Here is a 23,733-nt window from a genome sequence, read left to right on the forward strand (position 1 = left end):
CCACATCTGAAGGTGGAATTTCATCCATGTAATCCAAGTCGTTTCTTTGATCAGACACAAGCTTGACTTTTTTTGTAAGGACTGATGATGTGTTTGCAAAATACAGTATATGTGATCTCCTTTTAAGTATAATCCAGAAGTGTGTTGATTTAAAACACATCAGTCATTTATTACTGCATGTTGCATGCCTTCTTTTATGTTAAGCAGTAAACGTGATTCAGTGAACTACATGTTTATAGTGATGTGACATTTTTCCACGTTCCTGTATTTACTTAGTGGTTACTGGTTTTTACGGGCATTATACGCTGCGTGAGTGCATTATTCTAGAGCCAAAAAAGAGGAAACTTTAAGAATCGTGTAAATACAGTCTTATTCTGACTTTAGTGACAATGCTGCATAAACTGACTACATATCTGAGTAAATGCCTTAATCAAATCACACGTTAACACAGAGTTATAACCCAGTGACATTTTTTTGTTGCTTTGTTTCATATTCATGCCATATTTATTATTCACTCATAACCAAATACAGCAATTGCCTTACCTTAACTCCTATTTGCATATAAAATCATGCTTATGAATACTAATTATAAGGTTTTTTCCCCCAGGTCATAGATAAACATAATGTATATCAATCCAAAGAGACTTTTTGGGGCTTTCTTTTTTCCTTTATTGAAAAACACACAAGATCTACATAAAAACGTGTAATACACGGGAGAACTGAATCATCGTTGCCTAACACGGCAATCATTTCTGAACGGCACAGTGTGCTTGTGAATATAATCAGAATTAGTATGATTAAAAGTCTTGGAGCTGCAAGCAGAGCAAAGCACTTCAACTGCATTTGTTGCTGAATGTGCTGCACATGTTCTTATTTGTGTTTCTGTGCGTGAGTGGCAAAACAGACCAAAGCCAAAGTCATGTTTTTTTTTGTTTTTTAGAATTATGTTATGATAATACAAACTTTGCAAAGTAACATCAGGCCACATCTGGCTGCATCTGTATATTGAGATAAACTGTGTTACACTTTTTTTTTTTTTTTCGTCCTTAGTGTAGCTTTACTTCAAGCAAAAATCGAAATTGCACTCTTTTCTGATTGCTTTAACTTTACAAATTGGTCTAAAATAAAAACAGTGATTATCATTTTGTTTCCATTTTAATGATTAGCACTTACGTTTATGTAGTTGCTGAGCTCTTTATTAACACAAATGAAATGCAAATAAACATCCTGCTTCTTTGTGCTCCAGTAACACTGTATGATAGCAATTGTTAAGAACGGGTAAACTAACAGTTAACCTTCAGGCAACAGATATTTACTGTTAGCAAACAATGAAATGAGACTTGATTTTGAAAGCCAGGTACAACTTTAGAGTACAGGTAATGTTCATAAATATAAATTGTGCTTTACTTTAAAGCATGTATGGAGAGGTAGTGGACCTTGGTGCTTCTTTTCTCACAACTTCTTTTCTTCTTTAATTTTTGGGGGCAGCTTTAAGCACCAAAAAACTACTTGTTTAGGTCCAAGAAAGAAAAAAATAAAATAAAATTGTGGCTTAGATGGAGCTCTATCTCACCATCTTTGTCACAAATGTGGCCAAACTAATGACAAACTACTTTATTACTAATGACTACAAACATTTGTTATCATGTCCTTGTTTGTTAACAGTAAACTACTTACTAAAGCTTAGTTAACCATCAGTTTACCATTTATCCCAGTTTGTTAAGTTATTACTTTGTGTCCCAAAACACATGAAAGGCCTCTCATCGTAATATCCTTTGGTACATATTTATCAAAAGGGCTGAAACAAATGCCATAATTGTCAGCATCTTACTTCCGCAGGGTCTAGCTTATGTCACTCGTTCCTTTTGCATGAGTTCTCACAGTTGATCAATTCAACAGCGGTCTCTGGAATGTGTCATAGCACCTGAAATTCTAACCTGAACAGGTTAACGCGCAAAGCATCAGTCACAAGGTGTGACATCAATCAGTTGATTCAGTCTGTATTAGCCTCCCTCTCTCCAGAAACTAAAAAAAATAATAATGAAACATTTCTGCAAAAGACTGGAATGTCTTTCTGAAGAACAAAGTCAAACACTGGGCAAAGGCAACATAATCCGAGAGAGTACATTCCACATGACCTGAGTTATTGTTCTTGGTAGTGTGGGGCAATAAAACGAGGAAACAGAGGAGCCGTGTGCTTTTTGATTGGTCAGTTAATTGCTGATTAAACAGCTGATGTTTGCATTTTAGCTTACCAAGTTTATTAGTGATCAAACTAGGAATGCAGGTTTCAGTCTCGTCTGGTGAGCCTCTCAGGTGAAGCCTGCACTTAAGTGACTGCTGGTTTCATTTAAGACTGTGTGCTACGAATACATTCAAATAAGTAACAGGAGGGAAAAGGGGAAAGTATTCTGACACCCGGGTATCTTAAAAATATGAAACATAAATGCACTTTGAAATGTTAGCTTGCTGAACACTGAACAGCTAATAAGCTTGTTAGATAATGTTAATACAATATGTTTTTCTTGACATCGCTGTGTTTTGTGAGACTTTTGGATTTTTTTTTTCCTTTTTTAAATTTTAAACTGCTGACACTAAGTAACACAGTCATTCCAGCAGTCGTTTCTACTATTGTAGAAAATAAAAAGCAACGCTATTTCTGTTACGGGAAGTGTTATAGTACAGAGGAGGCTAGGCTACGTTAGTGATGGGTGAAGAGAGAGGCTCTGCCCAAGGTCAGCAATAATGCCCGAACCATCAGACTTAACTGACAGTGGGACTAACACTAGAATCAAGTAGAGATTCTTGTGCAGCAGGACGCTGGTACCATTATCCTCCTAAGTATTTCTAGACCTTGAGCACTCCCTGCTGGCTAACATTAGGATTATCAGAGTGCATTTTTTTTTCCTTTTCTTCTGTTAGACCATACCTGACTAGTTGCAATATTTTAGCTGTAGTTGGTTTGGTCGAGGATACCTGAGGACTAGCTGGTAAGGAGTACTTGTGCTGAGCTGTCTTTCCCCACATCTGCGTCGGGGCTCTGACTGACTGTGCAGTTGTCTGAGTTTACACCACCACTCGAGTCAGTGCTTCTGTCTGTGGAGGACGAAAAGGTAGCTAGTGGTACCGTGGGCATACTCGGGGTGACCTGTGATCCAGAGCTGCTGTTGCCATGGAAACCAGGGTTGATGGACGTGCAAGAAGGAGAGACCGGGGAGAAAAGGGAGGAGCAGAAAAGTTTAACTGGGCAGAAGGCCGAGCCCCTGGGAATGAAGTTCACCTTGTTTTTGTCAGGGCACGAGAACAGAGGGAAGCCCTTTGACTTGCCAGACCTGAAGAGAACAGAAGTGGTACTCAGTTACTTGGCTTGATATCTTTTTATAAAACTGTATCTGATTAACTGCTAGTTACTGATCCTAGACAGCCATGTTGCTCTCATCCCTACCACCCACAATGCAGATAGGCTTGTCTTTCTTGTTTTAATTCAAGAAAGCATAAAAATAATGTAACTGAATTTCAAACAAGTACAGTTTAATTGTGTAGCAGTAACTGCCAGATATAAGGCTATGAGGGTATGTCTAAAAACAAACCCAAGAGGAAGACCAATAAATACTCACACCAGCTCATCAAAGACTTTGACCTTCTCGCAGCCTTCTGGAGGTTCCCGTTTGAACATGTAGCTGTTGTTAGGTTTGGGCGACGTGGCAAACTTGGGGAGAGGAGAACTGCACAAATTGTCTGAAAATACAATAATAAAAAAATGAAACCAGTTTTGTGCTTTTTCTTTTTGGAAAATGATAATGAGACAAATGCATGAAATGTACATTATACATGTTGGCTGCAGATTTTGAGGAGCTGCCGGAAAAAGCGCAGTAGTGCGTCCTCAGCACAAAGCGTTTGTGGAATCATAGTTTCTTTATTTGTTATTTTTGTGGACACCAAAAGAGGATAAACTTAGTAAGCTTATCATGGAATTCTTTGGAAACAGACTCAGATTAGAAAACAAACAAGACTGATAAAGCACATCTTTCTTTTTCCAATGTTGTTTTCCTGCCTATCAAAAACAAAAAACAAACAACACAAAACATACAACAAAACTCTGATTTTTAAATTTTGTTGCCGTCATTAAGAACTCATTTTAGAGGTGTGTAAATGTTTAGTAAGGGCTCCTCCTTAGCAGTATCAAGAAACTTGAACCAGACTTCAGACCTGGTTAAGTGAACTGCGCCTGTTTCCCATCTCTGATTTAAAAAAGAAAAGAAAAACACTTCGCATCACATGCATGAAAGTGACATCACTGGAGGCTTGTTTTGCTGACAGGCTGGTTCACCCACAGTCTCTAAAGGTGAGATACTGCAGGTCCTTCCTGCTGCAGGCAGACTAAGCAATTAACTCTCTGCTCTCAGTACAGTCTCTCAGCAGATTAAACACCAACATTGGTATCGTCACTCTTGTGCAATATTATGTACAAGACACACACACACACACACACACACACACACACACACACACGCGCGCGCACACACCTTCTTCGGCTTATCAAATTTAGGCCTGCCGAGCGCTGGAGCCTATCCCAGCAGTCTAGGCAAAAGGTGCCATAACATGGCCTTCAACCCAGCCCTGCTCCTTTGTATAAGCCCAGCAAAATGACCTGGATCAGGCTAGTCATGTGCATAACGTTGACCGAACTATCAGAAACAGACTCCATGAGGGTGGCATAGAGTCTAGATATCCTTTACTCAGCATATTCATCAGATTTCACACATTTGCCTCAAACCACAAAAGGTTTATATAAGCTTTGAATATTGCAAACATGCTACACCTGTTCACTAGTGAAGACACACCTTTGTCAATTTCCTCTGCATAACAGGGGCTCCCATCAGGTGAGTGCAGGTGATCAGAGCTGCAGGGACGGGGCGATGGGCTGGATTCACCACTCGAAGGAGCCTGTGTGTCTGTGTCACGTGTGTCCCCGCTGCTGCTGTAACGATGTGGAGGGAAGGGGGCACGGCGGCCATCTACCACATCCATTGTCTGCGAGGTCAGAATGCATAAGAGGTGGTGAGAAGCCAAGCGGTTACACACATGAATCCTAATATGAAGACAAACTCATAACCTCAATCTTTTCCCCAACACCCTCAAAACCATATGGAAACTGCTGAAGCCACCCAATGCACCCACCTGCTAACTCCCCGAATGAAATAATTCTAGGTGAAAAGTACCAGCTAAAATGCCCTGAATCTAAAACTTAAAAAGGCCTCTGGTGTATTTGTCTGGGTGTTTAAAGGGCAATTGGAGAAGCAAACACCACAGCAGATGGTAGTACTTGACAGCAGATGAACAGTGTGATGTGCAGAGCGTTCTGCTTTGGCACAGCTGATTCAAAAGGGAGACCAGGAAAAAAAAAAAAAAAGCTCTGTGCTCAGCAGGCTGTAAATCTGTGGTGTGTGTGTGAGACCTTCTAAGAGTAGAGCTTTACAGACCTGCCAAAGTTTACTAGCCTGCACCAGACGAGATTTAAGGCCTCCTTTCCTATGAGCGATTTATTTCAGAGTGAGTGAGAATGTGTGTGTCTGGCTGCATGGTGCTGAAGTGACTTTACAAGCCTGTGCACGTGTAATGAATTTTAAGCATAGCCTAAAAGTTGTTTAAATCACAGGTATACAATAGTTGTGCATACATGAAGTCTGCCTTTGCATTTGGTGCATTCCTTACATGGTCAACGTTTATTTATCTGGTTTAAGATTAAATTCTAGAGCTCATCTTTGCAATTATGACTTTTAAAACATGTTAAAATCGTATCTAAATATTGCGTTTACACAGTGACTGCTTGTTATATGTAATCGAGCAGGGTTTGCATGATGCATAAAAAAATGTACTCTATGCAAATTAATTCATTATAATGTAAACACAAAGGTTATTTTATGTTAAACAGTAACACTGAATATAAACTACATGAACAACACTGACTCACAATGACCCTTGTAAAAGTGTGATGCAAGTGTGTAGGAGTTGCAGTTGACAGGGTTGGTGTGACGTAGAGTCTCAGCACAGCTTATGTTTGATCATGAGCTGTTAAAACATCTCATGATCAACATCTCACAATTACTGTACATGCTGGTAAAGTCACCTGCACTCACTGATTAAAAGACATCTTCATTACTGTAGGACAAACAAACAGGTTTCAGTTGTAAGCCGTTTCTGTGATGATAAAGATAAGTTCTTCATACCACAACAGTATTTACTTGGCATGTTCATGGTGATTAATTTACTTGAGTCTTAAACTGGAGACAGAGAGACAACCCCCAAACAATCTGAGAACTCTCTAAAACAGATAAAAATGAGCTCAATTAAATGCTGTACATAAAAATATTGCATGTGTATTAAGAGTCATGTGAATCTGTTAATCACTTTTGTATCCTTAATGTCTCTGAAATATAGGGCACTAGACAACATACACACCTGCTGTCAGATTGAGTTATGGAATCTGAATTTAATTTTTTAATAATTGAGCTGTTTTAATAAAAACTATGCTGTGCTTTTTATTATTTTCATGTAAAATGACGCCACAGAAGTAAACTTCGAGGTGACGGCTGATGTCAAATCTCTAATACAGTTTAGCTGACTTCTTTACACAACTACAAATCTCACCGAATGTGTATCAGAAGCAGAGCGAGTAGTTGGCATGGGGCCTTTTATTGTGAAAATTAACTAGATTCCTGTCCCCTCAAAATCGTCTGTGTGTAGCTTGATGCAGCTTCCATAAAAACGAAATCTAGCGCTATATTATCTCTGTGGAGCAAAGGAACACTTCTGGGACATTTCTAAAATACTATGGTGCGTCTGATGAAACTGCAAGCATTGTCCTGTGAGGGTGCAATAAGTGCCAGCACCCACATCAGAGCTGGAACCCAAAGCAGCCACACCAAGTGTATTTCCAGGGTTACCCACATAAACTTCGCTTTAGATATAATAAAGGCCACCGCAGTACACGAGTGCAATCGTCTCACTGGTAAACAATGCCATCATTTTGAAAGTTCATTTGCAATTGAACCACTAGACCCAACCCTTCCTGTCTTGTGTCTCCCCATCGGCAGGTAGACCAGGCTGCTGTGATATGATGACTATCAATATCAATAAACTGACTTTCTAGAAAGGTTGGATGGACTCCTTCCTGTTCTGCAGCTGTAAGCAGTACTCCTTGTTCTGCTCTTTGGCTAATTCATGTGCCACTACTTGGAGGCTGTAGAGCAGCAGTCCCCAACCTTTTTTGCGCCACGGACCAGTTTAATGTCTGACAATATTTTCACGGACCAGCTGTGTCGCAGATAAATACAACAAAATAAAACTGTGGTATTTTGTAAAAAAAAAAAAAAAAAAAAAAAAAAAAAAAAAAAAAAAATATAATAATAATAATAATAATAATAATAATAATAATATTATTATTATTATTACAACAATAATAATAATAATAAACACAAATTCACAGTGTAATTGTGTAACTTTATTAGCAGCGTCCTCCTGAAATGCACCAACAACATCGAGAGTAACATCCTCCTCTCTGCCCCTTATTGCTCTCTGGGCGCTATGGTAACGCGTAAATATTTCTTTCAAAATAAGACACAAATACAACACAGGAAAAGACCCAGGGAAACCAAGTTAACGATAAAAACCCTGAAAACCATAAATTTCACACCCGAGCCTCAACTCTTGCAGCCCGGTACTGGTCCGTGGCCCGGGGGTTGGGGACCACTGCTGTAGAGCAAAACAAGGACTACAGTCAGCAGCTGCGTTCCAGTATGGTTAGGTTAGAGCCTATGCGTGGGATGATGGAAAGGCAGGAGATTAGACTTTGTAAGTCACAAAGTTTACAATTTAAATATGTGCAAAGAAGCACCTTATAAACAGCCCAGCCCACTTTTTAGCCCACTGGAATGCTTCATTTTAAAGTCTGTATGGCATTAATCTGACATTTTATCCAGCTGGTGAATGATAAGATTTCACAGCATCTGCAGGTATGCAGTTCAACAAGCGCTCCAAATCATGTTGAAACATAGCTTGACCCATCACAGGTATGGGCACACACCCTACCTGTATCCCCTGCTCCAAGTCCTCTCTGATAAACACATTTTCTAGCTCATGGCTGATGCCCTCCACACTGCTCGGCACTCTGCATATGAGGGATTTTATCACAGGCATCGTGGTCGAAGTTGAAGTTGCCTTATACTGAAATGAGAAAAAAAAAAAGACAAAAAAGGAGAAAAAATGAACATTATGTACATGTCAAAAAAAAGAAGAAGAAGAAGAAGAAGAAAAAAAAAAGCTTTGTATACTAAAACACTTCACTTGTCACATATCAAACTGAATTTGTCTTGGAATTGTGGGTGTAGACATTCAGTTTGTAGTTTACATTTAAGCATATCATGGTTTATGGAAATGTTCCTACAGCAGTTGCAGTGCTGAGCATCTGTTAATGAATGAACTGCAGCCAGTGGAGAAAGGGACATGCCCAGACACAGTTCTCCTCTGCTGTCTCCCTTTTACTTTTGATACAACTGGTCACAGAGGAGATTCATTAACTAGTAGTGATGGGATTTCCGGCTCTTTTTAGAGAACCGGCTCTTTCGGCTCGGCCCACTAAAAAGAGCTGGCTCTTTCGGCTCTTCAGGTTGTTTTGTTGCTTTAATTAATTTATTATTAACAACAATATAAAATTATGCACAAAAGGAATTACTAATGTAAAAAGAAAAAAAAAAAGAAAAAAAAAAGTGGTTTTATTTATAAATGTTTATATATAAATATATACGGTGGCTCCTAGAGACAAAGCACGTACAAACTCCAAAACACGTTTCTAGCATTAACTGAACTTCCAAAACAGAGCTATCTAGATCACTTAAATTACACAATTGAAAGCATATGCGTATTGTTTGTGTATTTATACACAAGTACCCATATATATTCAAATAATTTAAAAAAAAGTTAATTTTTTTATGTTAATTTGGTGTGTGTTATTACCACACCAAATCCAGTCGTTGGTACTTGCTGGCTTGTGTACCGACTAGGTAACAAAAACTCAACACTGCGTCTAGCATCCTGGAGCACTTCTGTTGTCTTTTGTATGTGCTTTGGAGTTTGTACGTGCTTTGTCTCTTGGGGCCACCGTAAATATACTTTTATTTATTCACTCAACATAAAATGTAATAAATAAATCATAATACAAAAACAAACTAGTCACAGTTCAACTTTTAACTATTTAAATTTTCAGCTTTTTCCTTTTACAAATTTAAAATGAAACAACACAAAACGCTGCAAACCACAACACAATTAAATATAAATTAAAATATGAAAACAAACAGAACATGCACATTCTCTGTCATATGGGCCTGCATGAATAAACTTTCTGAATACTTTATCATCTGCAACTGAAAATAGTTGTGGATGATTACGATACCTTTCTAATGTGATGTTGTTGTCCCTGGCTCTCTTTCTCTCCCTCCTGCTCTGTTCCTGTGCTACTGCGGGTGCAACTACCGCCCCTCCCCCCTCTTCCCAGCACAAAGCACAAGGCTCGCGTGCGAGTCAAGTGGAAAAAAAGTGCGAGAGAGAGGGTGAGAAAGAAAGAAAAAAAAATAAAAAATCCACAGCTCGCGATAAGGAGCCGGCTCGCATCGTTCACGTAAAAGATCTGGCTCTAAGAGCCATTTCGTTCACGACCAACACATCACTAATAACTAGGCCTCCTCAGTAAGAGTCAGAGCAACATTGATCATAAAGGTATCATTAAGATGAAACATTGCCTTCACAAAGTCTAAATCTTTCTCAAATCATTTTAATCAATACCTACTCCCTAAAACAGCTCGCCTGGACCCAAAATTGTAACTTCATAATGGTCATTTTATACATTACTTTAAGTTGACATACAACCAAGTTAATCATTTAATCCTGTTAACCGACTAATGTAGAAAACAACCTTGCTCTTTTTCCTATCTTTGACAGTTGAAATTCAGGTTGGTCTGCCTTATTTGTGTTTTTTTTCCCCTCAGCTGCTAAGCTGCCTTATCATATTGCTGCTGTCAGCCTAAAACCCTGCATCACATGTGTGGGGTTAGTTAATGTTTTCACCTGAAAACAACAACCCACATAGTCAAAGCACGAGTACTGACAAGCGTAGCTCACCTGTGGCTGGCATGCAGTGCCATGCTGCGCCTGCTGTGGGAGCTGCAGCGAGCTCTGCTCCCTGTCTTTGCTCTGCCGGTTGACCTGTTTGCCACGCTGCAGCTGTAGCCTCAGTTTAGCAATCTGCTGGAAAAAAAAGAAAAAAAAAAGAAGCACAAGCACTTCAGTGAACGACGGCTCACAATGGGAGCCGTGAAGGCATGCGAACATATGAGTTAACCATTCCCATGAGTGAACTGAATGAGGTCAGGAGGTGAAAAGCACATTTCCTCTGATGTACTTCACTGTCAGCAGAGAGATAATACTGTGATTAATTTAAGTTATTCCGCAACTGTGAGAACACAATCTTTGCCAAAATACAGGAAAACCATCTTTGACTCCAACTGATTTCAAGATGTTTGGGAGGAGTTATATTCACTGAAATATGTGCAGTGTACGGCCATAACAAGTAGAGATATCAGTGATTAGGTGACTACTCAAAGGTTTCTTCTAACACAGGCTTTATACATTTCTCAGTAAGACGAATTCAAAACAAAGGGTGTAGACACTAAAGTCACGGGACTGTGGTATAGTTCTTTTTTTGCTAATATTAGAGTTTTAATTTTGGTGTTTACACTTACATGATTGTGTTTACACTTCAAGATCATAAAAGTGGTACAGTTTGTGAAGATTACCTTGCTTACTTTTGATTTGTCTGTGACAATCTCAAAAACTATTTAAAAAACAAACAAAAAAAAACAAAAAACAAAAAACAAAAAACACCTTGATCTTCAATCCCAAAGGGAACCATTCATGGTCCTAACTTTTGGGCTGGGCTCCAAAAAACTCAGATGCTATACAGCCTGAACTGCTGATACTACCACTGCTAACATTAGCCACACTCAGCAAACTGATCTGGCATTGTGTGTGCGCAACGTTACACCACAACACTTTAACAATACCATTTAGTTGTCAAAGAATGTGATTAACAGTTTAAATGTCTCTTCAATATACAGAAAATATTTGAACGGTGGTTTTAAAACTGCTCTTTAACAGACAGACAATATCTGCACAGACATTGTTTACTCTTGTCTATTAAAGCGTGCTTAATTTTACTATTTTCTAACTTCAGTGGATTTAGTCTGACGTTATTCCTGCCAGCCAAGTCAGTCTTCATGAGTTGTACGGTTGCAGATCAGTATACTGCATAACACCAGGCTTGCAAGTCTGATAATGAGACAAATTTAGTCAATGGGTGTTTCTACATCTGGTCCAGCATCAGCCTAAAAACAGGATACCCATTGTGAGATGCAGTTGCGCTATGCAGACAAAGGTGTGGTCTTCAGTGCTGATCTTGTCATCCTGGCAACACAGTCAACAAAGAAACTTGCTCTTCTCATAGATGTCCTCCCACATATGTAATCGCAGAGGGTAGAGCACTGGAAAGCAGTTCACTACATTCACTTAGTGACTGTAGCACATGATAATGACAAGTCCAGACGATCCTGATGTAATCTCAGTGGATGTGAAAGAGGGTTTTCCTGGCTGTGCTATCCCATTGACTGTACAGGCCAAGGCAAAGGGATTGTTTGCAAAAAGACAAGCACTAAACTTATCTTGTGGCTCTGGCTTCACTCTGAAGAAACAACAAAATCTGCAAAGATGGATCAGATTACAGAATTTGCCATCAGATAGAAATGCTGTAAGCTCATAGCAGAGAAAAGATTTTTTATCAAACTCTTGTGGCACTTATGAAAGTTTCTTTATCCCTTTTCTTTTATACCTGTTAACAGTGCAACACGAATACCAGTTGTTGACAGTAAATAACTGTCAAATTAGAAGTGTGAACATTCAGACTTCTGAAATAAACCACAGTCTTGTTCTTGTTAGATCACATGCTATGAAGAAAAAAGTAAAGCCTGTTATTTAATAGGACATCTCAGTACTGACCAATGAAGCACAGTAGTAGTGTGGTGTGGAATTACAAAACACATGTCTGAGCTTTATGAAAGTTGGAATGACACCAACCTCATCCTTTCAAACTGTGGACAACTTCTTCGGTCAACACATCTGTGTGCCATTAATATTTTGGAACTACTTTTGGACTGGAAACAGAAACTATGAGTGTCCATTATGCTCATATTTTCTGTTATGCTCAACAGAAAATATGTTCTGCTCAATATAACATCTTCAGTGCCTCAGTTACCCCGACTTAAGTTGTACATACCCAAAATGAAACTATATGGGTGTTTCACCCTTGAGAGGAGCTCCTGCACCATCTCTCAAAAACAAGAGGCCATAATGAGATGCAAAGGACACAGCTGAGTGAGGAACAGGGGGAGAAAGAGGATAAATTTAGACTGTGGTCTGAAGAGCTGGAGACCTTATAATGCCGTGTGGTCGCTTGGTTGGCCACCATGCCTGGCAGACAGAAAGGAGTGGAAACCAACCTTAAGGAGGATAATATTTAGTCTGACCACAGACCCTGACAAATAAAACACTTGAAAATGATATGAGCCTCAAAAACGACAAAAACATTCTTTCCTCTTGCTGAGTTAATGTATTCAGCTAGCCTGGGTGGATAGGACATTTTCTGTGGTATGAATTAAGGTTAAAATGGACCCATTACGCTCATTTCCAGCTTTATATTCTTATTTTTGGACTCTAGTGTAGCTTTGCGTGACTCACATTTTAAGCTAGTGGTCATTTATCTTATACTAGGTCTTGGTGCAGCCCCTGGGATGATCCACTATCCGAAACAAACAATTTAAAGTTTCCTACACCCTCCTTTTAAGAAAACTCTTCTGATTGGTTGTCCCTTGCAAACACAATCTGAACGATCTGAACAGATAAAATAGTGGATGCTCATAACAAACACTTGAGAACCTGACAGTAAGAAAGAAAAACACGACAGGCAAAACTACCTCTTTGAGATGGTCTGCGCTACCCCAGGAGGCTGACCGCTGGTGAGGACTTCCCTGATCTGCTCCATCATCGATCCAGAGACCCGGAGTCTGAAACACAGATATATACATGCTGACACAAACTCAAACGTTACATAACTCATCATTTCCCCAAAACATAAATACATTTGCTAGTGATATGCATTTCAAATGTACCGTGACCTCCTGATAGCATGTCTTATATTACACAGGCACGGAAAGTCCAATGTTGTGTGCAGCTGTACTGCAAAAGAGCATGGGTATGTGCAGAGGGTATCCATCCATACGAGAAAGTTTTATTTAAGACAAAAATGTGCTTCTTCTCAATAATCTCAATTATCTAATTTGAAACACCTTCGACACAGGTTTGATGTGTAAGCATTTCCAGGCACCGGCTTTAACTACAAGATTGTTGACCTTAACATATATAAAAAGATTCTTCTTTTTTTTTCCATTTATCCAATTCCAGGTCATGGAACATCTGGCATAGGCTCCAGACCTCGCAAGACCCTGAATAGGAGAATAGGAAGATGCAGGTTTAAAGCCAAATGGATTGAGCAGAGGCTAAAGAGTGGGCTGGCTAGCAAGGCAAGGCCTTGATCTTAAATTAACATCTTCAGGGTTTCAAACAATGTACTATAACTGTTTAAGTACTGAATATTGTTGTATTTGTATGCATCAAATAAATTCTTGATATAACGACCTGCAGACCATCTGATTATGTGTCAGTGAGCGAAATATGCAGCTGAATGGTGAGATTAACCAAACAATAGATTGTTATTTATATTACTTAAATGTACATTAAACTGCTACAAATGATATATGTGCACAAAGACATCCACATATACAGAATAAATACTTTCACCAAACTGTACTTATATACACACACACACACACACACACACACACACACACACACACACACACACACACGAGAGGTAAGGAAATACAAGCTCACACGAAGAGCTCTCTTAAAACCTCACCAAACACAATGATTAGGTAATAAATCCCCTCATTGTGAAGTCAGTCAGGATATTCGCAACAACAAAATAAATAAAAAACTTTTAAAAAGTCAAATGTTTAGATAAGCAGTTGAGAAAGATGCTTGCTAAAAGCAGTAATGATTGCCGTGTGTTTAAAATTAAAGTTGAAAATCTGGAATCAATGAAAGTCAGCAAAACAGTCATGAGATATCATCCCTGAGGAAACTGTTACATTCAAAAGGCAAAACTAAAGCCATTGCATGTTTGACTGCTTCCATTACTACGCCGACTTAAGGTAAATACTCTAAACCAGTGGCAGGGGACAAAATTCACTTTATTACTTGCAGACTACAGGAACACAGAATACAAGATGCTTAATTCTAGTCCAAAAACCAGAAACCTACCAAAGAAAACGTTGTCAGCAACAAAAGCATTTTCACGGTTTCCACGTCCGCACATTTAGTCGTGAAAAAGTTTCTTGGCTCATGTAAAATACAGATTTGCTACAGCTGTGCTCTACAATGCCCAGCCTATACCAGATCAATGAGTCTACAGAGAAATTTTGTATCATCAGTAAACTTTTTTTTTTTTCGTAAACGTATACAAAACATTCCCTACAGGAGAGCACACAAGCATTTCTGTGTCACTGCACAAGTCTTTCAGATATGTTTAGCGGAAACAAGAAAACAGTTAAGTTATGCAAATTAATGCAAAAACAGAAACAGACTGAGGATGTTTTATATGGCTGTTTGAAACCACATACTTCCCCCTGATTATGCATATCAACACAGCCTCTGGTTCTCAAACAGCTGATGTTTTATCGACAGCACAGTAGTATGAAGCAACTTAAATGCCAGTGTCTTCACACTGCCTTATGTCTGACCCCACATAAACAGAAAACCCTCTATGGCTTTTCCAACTAACGCACAAGCCTTGCCCTATGATATGGAATATCACACTGTGAATAATGAGGAACACCCGTGAAGTCGTTTGCGCTGGCTCGCTGGTGCCGATTGCCTGAGAAAAGGACAGCGGATTAAATGAGCACTTGTGCTCTCATAAAAGGGACCACTGTGCTTGGCAGATGTGTAGCTAGCCTTTAGCATTAACATTTTGTGCATGGGCTATGGAATCGCTTGTGCCGTTTGATGCCTCTGCCAAATACTGAGGGACTTGATGCTGCAGCGTAATCTGTTCATGCAAAATGCAGATTGGTTAGAAAGGGCACAGAGACTGTGTGGAGCTTTGGACTCGAGGAAAAACTAAGTTCTCACAGATGTTATGTGACGTCAAGGAGGACCTGTAGCTTATGAAATCTGCAATGCTTTTATTGGCACTTCAAGGTATAGTCTCATGGGAATGATAATTAGTTTGCATTTTTCATTAGTTATACTTATTCATTAGTTATAATGCACAGTTTGGTGTTAATTTGTATTACTTCAGTTATGGTCATTTAAACAGTATCAAAGGGAAACGTGGTGGCAGGCTGAAAAACTGAATGCCCTTGTCAGGACAGGAAGATATTTCATGTTCCTTAATCTTCTTGAGGCTTAAATCACCTTCATTCTGATTTGTGTTGTTCAGGGGTGGCAACAAAGTGCTGCGACCACAGCAACCTTCAGTACAGGAAAAACAGCTTGCAGTAAAAATGATGACACTGAGGTGCGAAGTTGGCCTGAAGCTAGAGCCCTCACTGTTGAGCAAATGTTTAAATGTTGGCTAACAAACAAATGTAAGCGAGTTCACAGGTTCAACACTGTTTTCAACATAAGAGGTCTTCCAAGTGATTATGATTATTATTTTTTTGTTAATGATAAAGAAAGCTTATTACCAGTCAGTGGGCTAAAAGATGACACAGTGAGGTCACAATATCATCATTGTTTGATATCTTAATTTGCAATTTAACTTCCCCAGGGAAATCATAAGATATGGCAGTTACAAAAACCACAGGCTGCCTCTCTTTATTGACTCTGTTCCTCTCAAACAATGTGTTAACAAGAATACCCACCTTTATTTACCTCAGAGGGCCTTTTATCGTTTCAGCTCCGACTTCCAAGCCTGAGCAGTGTGCCAGGTGTGGTGCCTGATAATGTAATGCTCTACAGATAAAACCCAACTGTTACTGCAGCCTGTAGCTCGCTTCCTATTGTGAATCACACCCAAAGGGTTACATGCAGGCAACATCCTCAAGAATCCAGCTCTGTTCCAAAGCAGGAAATAATGACTGGGCTTCAATAGAATCACAGTGGAATTTGTGCCGTTTTGTTTAGATTACATGCCGAGACATGCGAGCAAAGTGCCGCTGCTATAATTTGGTGCATTTTAGAGATGCAGAGACCATGTTCTCTGACTGGGCGAGTTGACTTTATGAGTCAGTAAATCAAAATCACTACAAGAGACATCAGTTTACATTAAGCGTCTAGGAGGCAAACATGGAAAAAAGTTACTGATTAAAACGTGGCATGAGATAACATCCAATAAAGCACTCTAACACATGTTTCTGTCGAAAAGCCTTTGTACACCAAGGCAGAAGTTGGATGCATGTTAACATTAAGCCACCTCAAAGCACGAGAAACAGCATTTCTTTTAACGGCCCTTTGAGGCTTGCTCCCAAAGTGAGCCAATCCCATTAGGGAGTGAGATTTCAAGCAAAAATACCATTTAATTTTCACCAGTTTCTACAGAACTGTAATTCAATGCTAGCTTTAACTGGTGGAGTCTGTGGTAGAACTTGTTTTCTTCTACAGAGAGCTTCAACAGCTTTTGTATTTGGCTTTGGTCATTTTCTAATTACAGAGTAGAAACTGTGCGACTAAGGTTTAACAAAACGACAACCAGTCACAAAAAGTAAATTCATCGACACTCGCTCTGGCAGAGAGCGCATCGGGTGGTAGCAGCGTATTATAGCCTGGATAGTTTTGTCTTTCATAACTTCAGGATGCTTCCTCCCGTATTTATTGTGTTGGTATGTTTTTCAGTTTTGATTAATTAAATTGTAGTTTTATTAGTCTGTTACTTATCACTAATTAGAAGATGTATGTGTGTGTTGCACCTTCACACTTTATGGATGCTGATTGCTAACAAAGTTTGTTAGCCTTAGTTTATAACTTAGCATCTACACTCCACCCAAATATGGTTACATCAAAAAACAAAAAGGCAGCTGCAAAACGCCAGCGGGTGATATCACAATGGCTACGTCCATGTCTACCATGTACATGTGAAGTCTCAGTCAAAGAAAGAAGCTAAAATTCATATGAAGCTGTTCAAGATATGAAAATAACACAACAGCTTGTGTTGTACATTTTCAATTACACATAATGCTAATGAGTCTTTTCCTGTCACGTAGGCCCAGAATGTGCACACATATCAGCGGTCAGCTGGTCATCAGCTCCTGCACTGTGTGCAAAGTGCAACTTTTAATAGAAGACATGAGGCAACACAAACTGATCAGTTTTGTCTTTATGCTAGTTCATTGAGGTTGCCTTGGTGTGTCAGGATCCTAATCTTCATACAGACATTCTCTGTGTTCTGTAACCACAGGGCCTAGAGCACGCAGCCCTGTCCCGGAACAGTGATTAGCATATGTATGGGCCCTCTGCTCCTAAACTCCCACACAAAAGGCAGGCGGGCCGTGTAGCCACGAGGGCCAGGTGGTAAGCAGTGGGATTTCTCCTCGCTTCAGTCATAGCCTGGGGGACAGGTGCAAACAACTTCACCTCCATGCAGGGCTGAATTACAGCTCAAAGGAGAGGCTGACTTGAACTTGTGCAATGCACAACAAAAGAGTCTGTGGATCCTTTGTGTGCTGCTTGCTTCTGTTGTTGTCTCATAAAAAGAGCTGGGGCCAGGCACAACTTGTTAACAGGAAGTGGTCTATGACTATCCTTCAGGGATGGTTGTGCATTTAAGAATTTGAAAACATCCAAAATGTTTTTCATTTTTTCCACAGCTTCTAAAGACATAAATCCTAAATTGGATTTTTATTTTAGCCTGCTTCAATCAGATTTTTACAGGTAAATATGGTTAAGACCAAGGCAAACATCACAGAGTGCTTAAAACCCCCCACTAAGTCTAAAAGATGGGTCCATTTATTAACATTAGTCAAGATCCAATCACTATCAAATCAACTTTCCATTCTTGCCCAGTCTGTCCAGAATGCACAGGAACCCTGTAATTAGAGATGTTTACTTTGCACATAGCCAGCTCAAGAAACTTCGTAGGACCCACTCACCACTTCCTCAGCCTACACACAAAGAAATGCAAGGAGAATGAGGGGTTAAAGGGATGAAGCCCATGTAAATGAGCCTCGGCGGTCTTCATTCAGACACATGAAAGGCTTCTGTTAGCACAGAGGAGAGCAGCCCTTGTCATGATCATACATATTCAATATTCTTTCATAACAGAAACCCTCCCCCTACAAAAAAAGGCTCTTTTAGTGAAACTACATTTAACACTGAGTCACATGGCAAGATTAGTAGCTGATTATGTGTGGGCAGTTATCCAGGAATACTGTGGTCAGATTCAATGTGGAATCCATGCATATGCCTTATGAAGTGTTATAATGCATTAAAATGTTGTGCTTTCTGGGAATTTCAGACTATTCAGACAACTCTGTTAGGCCTACACTGGCAGCCGACTCCAGACTTCAACTACCAGATTAATATAACAAAAGTCTTTCGCCAGCACCAAGCACTATGACAGAAACTATGAAAGAAACCAAAAAAATAGTTTTGGTACTCATGCCTGCAATTATTTGCTGGGAAAAATCATTAATTTGAAAAGTCTTCCTGGCCTCATGGTTGACAAAGTGGCCTTAAAATAAGATTATAATATTTTATGTCTTTATTTTCCAGTCAACTGTAAAAATAACTTTAAAAGGGCCATAAACCACACTCATTTAGACAGATATTATTGGGGCAAGTAATTGTGCATCTCCACTTAAATGCAGTATTTTGACTCAACTTTTCCAAACATTAAAGACTCTTTCACCACCTAATATTGCACATGCACGCAAAATGTAACACTGCAGAGGCTTAATACTGAGTTATGATGCATCAGTTAAAAAACGTCAGCTACTAATTTCCTTCTTATGCTGACTTCTCTGCCTGTAGTGATTTTTTTCCTCCATTGTATCCCCTATGGCTTAGAAGATGACTACAAAGAGTCCAAAATTCCAGTGTAAATGGGATTGTGACGTAATCACAGTTGTTACAACAAATGCAGTGACCACATACAAAGCTGTCTTTGACATCCAACAACAGAAAAAGAGCTAAAGCCTGAGCTTCAAACTCACAAGAGTAACTTGTACATATGTCAAAATCTTTTGAAAAGTTGCCCATGTTTCATTTGAATAGTTAACTGTAACAGCATATACAACAGAACATTAGAAAATGATGCAAATATTTCCTAAATCAAATAATGATTTATTGCAGAATTGATTTCTAAAGTTCAGGGAGTTACTTTGGGCACCTCCTTGTTTCCAGAGAAAACCGTGTAATACATTTTTAAAAGAAAAATGTCCAGAGAGACATCAATTACAACACCCAGAGTTAATTTTGGCAGAAAATCTCCAATCACTAGGCTTAAAGGTTGATTAAATGCACGCCAGCATTGCGTAAAGGTTAAAGATTACTGTTGAAAAGAGTTAGGTTGAGTCAACCCCCGCAGGCCTACAGCCAAGGTAGGATTTTCTGAACACCGTGTACCTGTGTGGCTTTGTCTTTCATACAAGAAGGGTAGGGTCCATGGGAGTCCCGAGGCCACTGGCCAGTGAGGTATGGCCCTGTGATGGCGTCCAAGGAAGAAGCCCGTCGAATGGCACTTGAATTCCTCACCTGTAATTTGGATCTTTCTGCTGTAAAGTTAGAAAGAACAAAGAAACAGAATTAGACACACACGCATGCACGCTGGCATCAGTGCATGTCATGATGTGCAATACTGCCAGACACCCTGAGGTATCTTTTGACTCTTCCTTGCTGAGTGTGTTAATAAGTTTCAACTGAAATGCTAACATTTTAGTGTAACAAATCACTTACTGCACAAATGCAACCAGGAACATGAAGCCATATTTTGAATGACAAACCAAACCCAGTAGTTACATTTTTATCTAGAAATAAAGGAGCATGTAAATCGACGTCAGTTATAATCAAAACATACTGCTTTGATTATAAAAAAAGCAAAAACAACAACAACAAGAAATGTAATAAAACATGGCTTCAACTAACCAAATGAGTTTGTGTACCAATATCTTCTAGTTTTGAAAGTATGGACAGTATGATGTGTTACAGCAGAGCAAAGAGAAGGCTTGCGACCTGAGGCAAATGTAAATGGCTGAGCAGCAGTATCTGATATTATGAGAATAACCTGCTATGAGCTGGAGCAGTTAAGCACACGCCACCCACATAAGAACTCATAAACAACCACAATGCACATCAATACTGCCTGCATTCACTCTGCATTCCTGCAGTGCCACGCAGTTAAAAACAAAAAAAAATCATGTAAAGGTATAAGCTCGAATGTGCTTAGAGACTGCATTACATTTATTAGCCTCAATTATACTTGTAGTAATTTCTAAAAAAAGCAAGTGTACATTCTTTCTTTCATTCCCATATCAAAGGCAGGGTAAAGTAACAGAACGATGAGCAGGAAATATGCTTGTTTACTTTATTCCTTGCCTGAGCAGGCTAGGGCAAGGGCCTTTCCAACAGACACACAGACTAAACTATCTCCATGAGGCACCTCTCTCCTACTAGAACTACACAGCCATTCATTGTTGCTCTTTGTTCGCAGAATACACAGGCCTACACACCCAAAGGTATTGCCTAAGTAAGCTTACTGGGCTACAGTAAAAATTCCCTGAAGCATTCTAGACAAAGGAAGCAGGCTAAATTTCTATCAATATTTATATAGTCCAAGCCAGTGCTCTCAAAACTGGGATTGTAGTTATTTTCCATCATTTCCCCACTTGCCAGACTAGAATAATCTCCCGATGAGAAAAAAGAAACAGTATGAAAGAAGCCAAGACATCAAAGAAGTCTATCTGCTGATTTTTTCATGGGTAAAGTAAGTGTATGTCAAATTAAAGAATTATTTTCAGGTTGAACTTCCCTTCGCAGTTCAGACAGCAAGCTGTGATGAAGTCTTTGCATTTCCAGGATGGTGAATTATTAGCTGTAAGGCAAATGTGATAACAAACATGTAGTTCTCTTTTGCAAAGTATAGGAGAACTGTTCGCCCCAGGTTTGCACAGGGATGCGCGAGACTGGTTGAAGAGAAACTTTGGTTAATTTAGCGTGATCTACAATTCTACTCCTTTTGCGTGACAATTGGCAGGTTTTCTAGGTCATATGATAGCAAATTGAATGCGTTTGGGTTTTAGACAAAACAAAAGACAACTCAAGACCTTCTCAGGCAAGTGCATTTTAAGAATAAATCACTAAGTTTTCCTATTGGTACCAGGCTTAAAAAGAGAGACTGTTTCTTAGACATGGTTTAAGCCTAATCCTAGTTTAGAAACCCTTGTAATTGGACACTTAGGCTTAATCCAAGTTAATATGGCAAATCTACTGAAAGTGCCAACATGTATCAAAAGTGAAAATGCACTGACTTTACCATAATTTTTAAACTGACATCAATTAATTCAAAGTATTTAGTTGAGTTTGAAAAGCAAAATGCGCTCCGATTTTTCCTTTTTCCCTTTTTTAAATCACGTTGAGGCACCAGCTAAAATCTTATTCTCAACTTGCACGTTGATAACAAGGATAATGGATAACCTTGTACTGGACATAAGGACATAAGCATAGGGGGATTTTTATTTTGTTTGTTTTTAAGACATAAGATACAACCAGTTAATTAGTTAATGCAGTGTTGCTCAATTATGGCAAAAATAATCCCAAATACTTGGCAAATATAAAGTATCTATATGCTGCAATAGCAGCACCTTTATGTAAAAATACACATTTAGCTAACAAATGTCTTTCAGACAGAAGATTTATTTTAAATGCACAGTAGAATTGATTTACCTGCCTGATTAAAGCAAACTGCTTTATGTTAAAAATAAACAAAAAAATAAATATAAAGCACCCTGGTGGAGAGTAAATCTGAGATTTCAGGGCGCAACAAAAAGTAAAGCGTAGGGTGCTGGAAGGCAAGACGACATCGTCAATATTCACAAGATACCAGAGATTTAGTTTCAACCATAATGAGAGGGGAAAAAAGCAAATAAAAATAATCACTTAACTGCACAGCCCTAAGCTAATATATATCTCCAACAACCCTACATGTGTAGAAACAGTTATAAAAGGATAAATGGAATTAAAGAAGTCTTTAAAACACTAAAAATGAGAACTAAGCTAATGGTGGGCTAATGTATTCATTGCTGTGTGTAAACAAAGTAATGCTCTTCTGTATGTACAGTTCAGCATGGGGGTGGGCAATAAAACGAAAAGATAATTATGACAAAAAACTTTTCTTCAGTGAAAATTTGAGATACAGTAAATATCATTTGTTTGTATTCTTTAACACTTGAAGGTTTTGAATGGTCAGAGTTAAGGTTTTAGTTTATTATATACACTGTATTTAAAATGCAGCAGCATGGAGATCTACAGTACATTTATCATGTTCAGCTTCACACATTTTCCCTTAGGAGTAAAAAATGTATTATTTATTTATTTATTTTTTTAAAGTGATTTGATTTTATATCTTTATATATCCACTGACGGGGAAAAAAAATTTGCGATAAAATTTTTTCCCCCCATATCACCCAGTCCTAATTCAACGTCCTGTTCCAAAAACATCACGGCTGTGATGATTTCATGTTCTGATTGTACTGTGGAAGCAAAAATTGTATAATTGTGTGCTAGAAATTCTCAAAGTGACGTGACATTTAAGACATTGATCGGATGGCGGTGCAATCCTGAATAATAAAAACAAAAAAAAAAACAAACAAAAAAAAAACAACCCGCTGGATCAGGTGACAACGTTTCAGTCCAGCTAGCAGGGAAACTAATATATAATGGAGGACATTAAAAGCAAAGTGGCAGCAGTTTGGCTAAAAGGGCATTGGCCCAGTGTATTATTTTTGGAGAAGCCTAGTTACATTTATGATAACAGAACGTGTTGCTGTCTGGTCCATATCTGGTACTTATGTGTGAAGTTATGCACAAAAAGAAGAAATTAGCATGACTATATATGACCGCAGTATGCAGTAGATGCTTATTTAAATGAAACTTCTGCAAATACAGATTTTTTCAGTTTTACTAAATAACGTAAATTTATATTGTTAAATATATGCATCACATTGTACTTTACAAAGCTAGAAAATATTTAACACAATATTTTAGATGAACCTTATGTTATCCTACATAAAAGAATGTTTCTCACTGTGAGGAAGAGAGGGGAACCAGAGGTTATTAATTTAACACCAGTATCTGATCATTACAAAAGCCAAGGTATCGATATCTATATCTTACCTTAAAAAGGGGGCGGGTCTGACAATTTTGAAATTTAGCATTTGAGCATGCACTGCCATTTCACACAATGTAAATGAATAGATGATAAAATTAAGTGTGATTGACATCAGAGTTTGTAACTGTGTGTGTCTTTGCAGGCTGAGAAATTGCTTGTTAGCACAAAAAACAGTAAAATAAATTCAG

At 38.7% G+C, this 23,733-nt stretch overlaps 1 protein-coding gene across 2 annotated transcripts in view; it reads right to left on the bottom strand.

The window, feature by feature from the left end:
• Positions 1-645: 645 nt before the first annotated feature.
• glcci1b (glucocorticoid induced 1b) overlaps positions 646-23,733 on the bottom strand; it is a 28,477-nt gene continuing 5,389 nt past the window's right edge. Inside the window, exons 3-9 of one of the 2 annotated variants that reach the window (XM_026184415.1) lie at positions 19,786-19,934; positions 13,080-13,169; positions 10,177-10,299; positions 8,092-8,226; positions 4,845-5,034; positions 3,618-3,738; positions 646-3,332 (exon numbers count right to left, since the gene is read on the bottom strand). In XM_026184415.1, coding sequence (XP_026040200.1) covers positions 2,984-3,332; positions 3,618-3,738; positions 4,845-5,034; positions 8,092-8,226; positions 10,177-10,299; positions 13,080-13,169; positions 19,786-19,934 — 1,157 coding nt within the window. In that variant the 3' untranslated portion in view covers positions 646-2,983. Of the gene's footprint in view, positions 3,333-3,617; positions 3,739-4,844; positions 5,035-8,091; positions 8,227-10,176; positions 10,303-13,079; positions 13,170-19,785; positions 19,935-23,733 lie in introns of both variants that reach the window. The other variant, XM_026184414.1, reaches the window with a different exon arrangement.

Source organism: Astatotilapia calliptera, chromosome 11, assembly GCF_900246225.1.
Source record: "Astatotilapia calliptera chromosome 11, fAstCal1.2, whole genome shotgun sequence".
In the NCBI taxonomy this organism is placed as follows: Eukaryota; Metazoa; Chordata; class Actinopteri; order Cichliformes; family Cichlidae; genus Astatotilapia; species Astatotilapia calliptera.